We start from the raw sequence: 8,115 nt of genomic DNA on the forward strand, positions 1-8,115 counted from the left end.
AGCTTGGGAAGCTTTAGCTCAAAAAATGCATAGAGAAAATGGGCAGATGGCCAGAGCCTTATCTCCTTCTCCTGTATTAGGATACTCCCCTGTATTGTAGTGTACTTTCTCTGTTGTAGTCCAACTATTTGTTTTCTCAGGCTGGCAAGTTGAATGGGAGCTGTTAGGGTCTTTTAGTTGTTGAACTAAGCAGGCAAGTCTTTTCTTCTAAGTGTGATTACACCTGTGCTGTGGCTTTGTCAGGAAAAAAAGGACAAGAATAGACTTGGCAGGAAGTCTGGAGCCCTTCGTGTTCTGTACTAACTACTGACTGTTGTGGCACATAATTCTGTGAGGTGACACTGCAGGTTCTTTGCCACCTGTTTAGATGGTGGCTCTAGCTGTTCATGAAAAGTGTGAGGCTTTTCACGTGTTAACTAGTGTGGGCCCGTTTTACTTGAAAATCTAGTTCTCTTTTGTAAAGTGAGTTATCTGCATTGTACACAAGGATATATCTTTGTTTATTATTTCTCTAATAGAAAGAGTAGTGAAGAAGCTCAGAGGGAGAGACGGAGAATATCAGGCCTACTGAATATGATGGAACCAAGTCTTCTCCAATTCTATGTTTCAAGACAGTGGTTAAATAAATTCAAGACTTTTGCGGAGCCAGGACCAATTTCAAATAATGACTTCCTTTGTATGCACGGAGGTGAGACTGCAACAGCATCATTTAGAAAGAATTTGCTTGTCAACCTGTAGTTATACAGGGTTTTATACTTGTTTTAATTAAGTAAATTAAGTAGCTTAGTAATTTAATATTATAGCTACTTATCCTTAATGTCTAGGTAACTTTTATTTCCATTATTTTAGTAGCCAACTAGTTGGAAATTATACCATATGAAGTCCTCCTAATTTTTTTTCAGTGCACTTTTATGTGTAAGCTTTATTGATTCCTTAAAGAGGAACAGTTTGCTTTATCTGCTTGTTTGTTAAACAGTTATATTCCCATTTTTTAAAATCCTGTTGTTCTATCATCGTCGTCCTTAATACTTAGGTCTGCCAATATTTTCCTCAGATATGTGCTAGGAGCAACAAGAAGGTTTGGAAGATGTGGAACAAGAAATTGGTCTGTTGGAAAGTGTCCAGAACATATCAGTGTGATAAATAGAGTAGTCATTCTGTATATTTTGCATAAAAGCATAAAAATTTTTCCTTTGTGCTAAGTGCTAATAAAGCTAAAAAGAATATTAAAGTAAAATCTGTTTTGTAGAATGCTCGTATCTGTATGGCAACATTCCAACAAATCATTGTGGTATTCTCATACCTGATTAGTAATATAAAATGCATCTGTATTAGGTTAGCACTTAGGTGTTGCACCTGCTGCTGAACCAAACATGGAATATAGGAATACTGTGCCCCTGTAGCCATTTGTAGAATGTGTACGTGGGAGCACTTCTGGCTGTGTTTTTCCTTCTGCATGGCTACGGCAGATGACTCTTGTTGTACAAGTGTTGCAGCTACTAAATCTTTCCCTATTGAAAAGAATCCCTGCATAACACATAGCTGCTTACCATACACTTCAACTCAACACTTCTAATTCAGCAAGCGCCTCTATTTCTTCTTCCCTTGAATTTTCACTACTTTCTACCATTTATGCTGTTCAAAGTAATTAAAAAAGGTCTACAGCAAATAAATAGATTTTTAGTAGACAGTTTTGTAACTTATGAGCATTTGTTTATCTCACCACTCTTTACCATTTTTAGCTGTGTATCTTAAGAAGCATGTTGCAATCAGTATTTTAAAAGGATTCCAACTATTTAATCTCTTATAGTTTGCTTCTGCTTCTTTTATGAACTTTTCACCTCATAAAAGACTAATTTTAGAGTGTTCTCTTTGAATACAGTAATGTATTTCAATATGATAAAGCTTGCTTCGCATGACTTTGAATTCTTTGAACAGGGGGATTGATTTAGAAACCTCTAACACAGTCTATCCCGAAGTTTCTTAAAATAGTTTCAAAAAAAATTAAAAAAAAAACAAACACAAAAGTCTGTTCCTTTTGTTGCTTCTGCAGGTGTTCCTCCACACAAAGCTAACTTCATAGAGGACCTAGTTGTCATGCTACCTCAAAATATATGGGATAATCTGTATAGCAGGTACGTTTTATGTTGTAACTGAAAATATCCAGTGATACAGTTTGAGGGCAAATACATGCCAAGCAGCAAGATAAGGGTTCTTCAGTTAGTGGCTCATAAAAACTTGTGTACTTGTTGTAGTTTAAATTCAAAGTGTCATCTTCAGTGCTGCAATATAAGTTTGAGAGCAGATATGTTCCAAGCACCAAAATCAGGCTTCTAGAATTAGTGGCTCATTAAAATACATGCACTCTAGGCTCAAAGCTAAGTGAAGGGATGGCAAACTGCCAAATTGTTTAATTTGCTTGTGCAAAGTAATTCTAGAAGCCTACGTAGAATAGTGTGACACTGGGATAATGATTGAGTATTAAACTAATAAACATGTATGGTATGTGCAAAATAATACAAAGTAGGTCAGAAAAAGTACTCCGCAAGAGTTACTTTGAAAGAGCTCTCTGTATCAGCTTCCTGTTCTCTGTTGGCTGGAGACAGCTTTTCTTTTATGTTGGCTTTGAATCCGTAGACTCAGCTGCCAGTATTGCTTCAAAATAACTTAGATATAAATGTTCCATATTACTACTCCACGCTTTCTGTGTAGGTCACATGTAAGTGCTTGCTTACAAACAAGGAATTCTTAAAAGATGTGTAACAAGAAGCTGCAGAAAAGCTTTGCTTAAGGACTGTGTATCACACCTGCATTAAGCATTTTTAGGTGTTAATTTCTGGTCATCTAAGTGCTAAAGGTAAAGGTTTGTTTAAGTTTCAATAGCCACAAGTAGGAGAAATAGGAACAATACTATTTCCAGCATATTTCCACTTCAGTTAGTCAGAACTTGGTTATCTTAAGATAAAGTACAAAATAGTACTAGGAAAATGAATGATGGCATTTATAGATCAGTGTGACTGGCATGTATCAGACTTCAAATAAATATTATAAGAAGCTGACACTTGATGTCTACAGGTGTGTGATCCTTTTTACATAGTGTTTTCCACAAGGTTAATGTTGTGTTTGATTTGTTGGTTTATTTTTGCTGTCACCACAGGTATGGAGGAGGACCAGCTGTTAACCATCTATACGTTTGTCATACCTGCCAGATAGAGTCTGAAAGGCTTGAAAAAAGAAGGAAAAATGAATTGGAGATGTTTATACGGGTAAAAAGTAAACAATTCTTATTCATTCTGCTTTTCAACATACCCTGGTGTTCATGACTCAACACAAGGGGTTAGCAAAATTGCATAGGTGATTTCTGTAACAAAGTGACTTTATTAAGCAAGTGTATATCTATACAGAATCCCTTTTTTGCTGGCAACAACAATGTTCTTGCGATATCCCATGCATTTCTTTGTATAGAAATGCACTTTGAGAAGATATTTCATGTGTTTCTTAATTGCATGGAAACTGACTGCAGCCACAGAAGCAGTTGTTCTTAATATGCTTCCAGTGATCTGTTCTGTGCAAGTAGAAGATCCTTAGTCTCTGAAAAAGAAAAAAAATATTATATTTCCTAAAATTTGAATTAGATATCTGAAGAGAGAATTTTTATTTATTAAAAAAATACCTTTTTTTCCCAATGATATAAATAGGTCTAGTTCGATACAAATAAGTTTTCATATTTCTTCTGCCACTTGAAAGTTCAGCCATTAGAGTAATTATCCAGTAAGGTTTGATGGGTAAGCATTTGTAATAAGGAAAACCAGTCTATTCTAAGTCTCATTGCTGTTTCCAGGAGAAAAAACATTCTTGAGTAAAGAATAAATAATCTTTTAATATGAATGCTACCACTACCTCAAAACCTCACCTCAGGAATTCACCAAGGATTTACTGTTACGATGGCCACTAGTTCAAAATGTTCTGTAGTAGTGTAATACTATGTTATTAATAGAGTGGCTAAAAGAATGTAGTAGTTTAAAGAAAAGAAAAAAAAAGGCCAGAAAAACAAGGATTCTTCTTCTTTCTAGCTTTATAGAGCATTCCAAGAAGAAGAATCTCCATCAACTTTTTACTGCATCAGTATGCAATGGTTCAGAGAATGGGAAGGATTTGTAAAAGGGAAAGACAGTGGTAAGTTGTGCTTCATTTCAAAATACGGGTTCTCTTTTTTTTTTTTCTTTTTGCCACATAGTGGTAATATTTAAGTAAACTGTTTCTACTTCAGTAGAAGCATGCAGGAAGAACAGCTAAAGAATGCAACAAAAGCCTATAAATATGTTTGATAGCTTGTAAATATATCTAGGAATCAAATTACAAAATACATAGTCAAACCTTCTTAGTAATTCACAGGAAGGGGTAATGGGATAGGTGTGGAAAAAGCACTATATGTTTTCTGCGAGGGGTGGCAGGGGTGCTTGCTGTTGGCAGCAGAGGGGAAATTATATGTAGGTACGAGGGAGGATACTTAGATTTTTGAAGTACAAACTGGAAGATAATGCTGCAGCTTCTGCAGAAAGCTGATCTCGCTGTCACAGCATAAACTCATAGATAACTGAGTAAAAACTGTAATACAACTTTAACATTCTGTAAGTGCCTCTAAAGATTAGAAGTGGAAACACTGATAAAATATTCTACAACCTTATCGGAGTTTGCTTTAGGATAGTTTTGGTAGGGGGTAAGAATTAGAGTTGTTTTATGTTGCTTGAAGACTTACTGTAATCAGAAATGCTTTGAAAAATTTCCTCTTACTTACAATTCTGATTAGCTTTTAAAAACTTATACTGTTAAGCAGAGAAGAAAGAACAAGCAGTAGACAAACCAGCTGTTTCTCCTTCCATTTGAAAATGGAAACTCCAACCTTCCTTTTGTTTCAGCTCTCCCAATTTTAATCATTCTTTCTATCACACTAGATCCCCCTGGTCCTATTGATAATGCTAAGATTGCAATAACAAAATGTGGAAATGCTGTGCTAAAACAAGGTAGGTGTCTGATACTACTGCAGTTTTGGGATCCTTATGATGTATTTGTTGAAGTTCAGTAAATGTAGTATGAGTTCTTATTTCTAACTGTTATGGTAAAATGGTAATACCTAATGAATCTGTGTTCTGCTCTACTTTATAGAAATCTTAAAAAGTAAATTTGGGTTGCAGATGAGGAAGTGACAGTTATTCAAAGGCCCATTTTTTGGGAGACCAGTTTGTTCTTAAATAATACCTATAATAGGCTAATCTAAGTGCAGGTGAGAGTGTAGGAGGAGATACAGAGTAACTCTAAAATGGCTAAAGTGTGCTTTGGTTTTGTATCACTTGGTTTTGTTTGGGTTCTCTTTTCTCAATGTGAATTGGAGGTGCTTGGCTTTTAGACTGTCACATATCTGTATGCAGTTACTTGAATCCTGAAATCTAATTTGAATTGAGAGCCACTTCTGATAGAAGGAATAAATCACAGTAAATAAATACTGTTGCTCATTTTTGAGAGTTATTTACCACTGAGTATTGCAAAAATTTCTCTAGTATTTGAAGACAGTTTTTTTATTGTTCTTAAGTCAGATGGTTAATGCCATCTATTTGAAACTTGTAGGTACAGAGAGACAAAAAAATCTAATATGAAGACTTTAGACTTCCTATGAAAGCATAATATGAATATTGATATGCATTTTAGCTCAGCTTAAAAAAGAAAATCTAAAAATTGCAGTGTCAAGATTGAGCAAAAAATCAAGCTTAAAAAAAAAGTCAATTTAACTTAATGCCTCAGCATACAGTGGACCTACCAATGGCATTTCACTAGAGGCTTCTAGACCCAGCATGAATCTCACCAACTGTAAAATGTCAAGAGCATATTTAAAAAGCAATGAAATCTTGCTCCCATGAGTTTTGTAGTACATTTTAATGATTTAAGCTCTTAACACAGAAATAAAATGCCAGGCTTTAATCATCTGAGTGACGTTTAGCAACAGCTACAAAAAATCAGTTTAGAGTCAATAACTGATAGTAAAATAGGCAGTTGATACCTTCTCACTTCAGCTGTATTGATTCAAATCAGAACTTGGGTAAAAAATTAAGAGTTATTTGCGGCTAGGTTAGTGCAGAGAATGCACTTCAACTGTATTGGACAGGATCCCTCTGTTAAAACCTGCAGGGGCAATATGTTGATGTTCCTTGCCCCTTGCTGCTCTAAAAGGTTATGGAGAATCAGAAATTATTGGATACTGAGCTGAGACAGAAGAGAGACCTCTAGCCAGAGGAATGGGGAAAAAAAGCAAAGACTTCAGACAGAAAAAAAAAAAAAAAAGAAATCAGGCTGACTCATCATGCCACATACATGGAGCATTAGCAGGGCTGTGAGTGCCCTAACAGTGGTTTCTGTCTGTGGTTCTGAGAATTCCACTGTGGCTTGCAAACTTTCATTCTTTACTATCAATACTAATTTATTTCACACGAGAATCTTGAGTCTTTGAACTTCACACTGTAATTGATGAGAGTGCATGTCCTTCTGTTAACATGAGTCCTTCCATACCAGGAAGCAGCCTCACAACTCCCAAGACCTACAAGTTGTTAGCTTGGTGGATAAATATAAGATATTTATTAGAGAAACTTTGTATTTCATGCTTGATGTGTTAAGTACTGGATAGTTTTGAGAGCAGGTAGTTTTAGTAATGAAGAGGTATAAAGTTAACACAGAACATGCCATTGGGTTTGGTAGCTGGCGCAAGGAAAAAATGCAAATTAGATTAGGGTGTTAAATTTGAATTGTGTTCTTCTTTCTTCTTGTATCTGTTATGGGCTTCAAAGAATCGTGAAAAAAAACTGTTCTAAGTAGTAATTAAATTTTTTAAAAATGTTTCCAGGTGCAGATTCTGGACAGATATCTGAAGAAACGTGGAATTTTCTTCAGTCAATCTATGGTGGAGGTCCAGAAATTATTCTCAGACCACCTGTTCCTCCGGCAGAACCTGATATCTTGCAGACAGAGGAGAAGATTGAATTAGAAACTCATGGTCTGTAGCTACTGAGGAAAAGATGAATTTGTAAGGAATCCAGCTTCCTTACAAAATGCCCCATATACATTCCTAAAAGTTTTATTCTCTTATGTCTGTTGGAGGCACAGCTCACTGGGCATTACATTAACTACAGAATAGTAAGTTGAAATGTATTACAATTTGTTTAAATGAAGACTGTTTCTCTGTTTTGGAAGGCATGTAGTTTGTACATATTGGACTGTTTGGTAAATGGAAACACTGTTATTTCTGGACTCTTAAGTTGAAGTCAAAATCATGTTATGTCTTTAGACTTGAAAAATGGGAACAAAATTTTAGAGATGTTACATAACCCTACTGCTTCCTGATAGGGCTTCTGATACCTACAAACTTCTGCCTGTCTTAATTGTACAGTCTTGACAAGCCTAAGTATAAAGGGAGTATATTTTAAATGGATTGCAATCAATGATAAAGGATTTTAATTTCCTAAATGCTCAGGAAAAAAATTCTCACTTATTTTGCACTGTAAGTATATCAAATGAGTAGTATATAACATCCAAATACTTACCGTATTTGAATGGATCAAACATTAGCATAGATCAAATATTGTTTTAGTCAGCAAATGTCATAACTTATTACCTGCTTAATTTTGCATCGTTAGGCTTCTGTAACTCTATAAACCTGGCTAGAATTAATAGTGTCTGTGACAAAAAGATTTAGTCTTCTCTAGGGTAATGTTTGAGAGCATGAAGTGTGAAATGTAAAATGATTATGGACATGAGTGATATAAATTTCAGAAATTAAATTGTCTGGTCTCTTGAATTACATTCACAGTTGCTTTTGAAGGATTTTATTGTATTGGTAATTTTTCATTGGCATGATGACCTATAATGTCAGAAGCTGGATAAAATGTATATATTGCAAAACTTTACTAAATGAGTCAGATTGGAATGCAGAATGGCACTTGCTCTTTTTTGCCTGATATTGTTACCAAATAAGCAGCATTATTCAAGGCTGGATCAATAAAAAAAAAAAAAAAAGGAAGAAAAAAATGAAACCTGAAACTCTGGAAGGAGTGTGTGGGGGAAGCTTTT

At 35.1% G+C, this 8,115-nt stretch overlaps 1 protein-coding gene across 9 annotated transcripts in view; it reads left to right on the top strand.

Annotated features, from left to right (window-relative positions):
* The window catches only part of USP33 (ubiquitin specific peptidase 33), a 36,112-nt gene extending 28,264 nt beyond the window's left edge, over positions 1–7,848 (top strand). For 8 of the 9 annotated variants that reach the window (XM_067001413.1, XM_067001412.1, XM_067001411.1 and 5 more), the window contains 6 exons: positions 519–688; positions 2,054–2,135; positions 3,158–3,266; positions 4,074–4,176; positions 4,956–5,024; positions 6,893–7,848. In XM_067001413.1, the coding sequence (XP_066857514.1) occupies positions 519–688; positions 2,054–2,135; positions 3,158–3,266; positions 4,074–4,176; positions 4,956–5,024; positions 6,893–7,050 (691 nt within the window). In that variant the 3' untranslated portion in view covers positions 7,051–7,848. Of the gene's footprint in view, positions 1–518; positions 689–2,053; positions 2,136–3,157; positions 3,274–4,073; positions 4,177–4,955; positions 5,025–6,892 lie in introns of those variants that run through there. The other variant, XM_067001417.1, reaches the window with a different exon arrangement.
* The last annotated feature ends 267 nt before the right edge of the window (positions 7,849–8,115 follow it).

This window comes from Anser cygnoides, chromosome 8 (genome assembly GCF_040182565.1).
Source record: "Anser cygnoides isolate HZ-2024a breed goose chromosome 8, Taihu_goose_T2T_genome, whole genome shotgun sequence".
Taxonomy (NCBI): domain Eukaryota; kingdom Metazoa; phylum Chordata; class Aves; order Anseriformes; family Anatidae; genus Anser; species Anser cygnoides.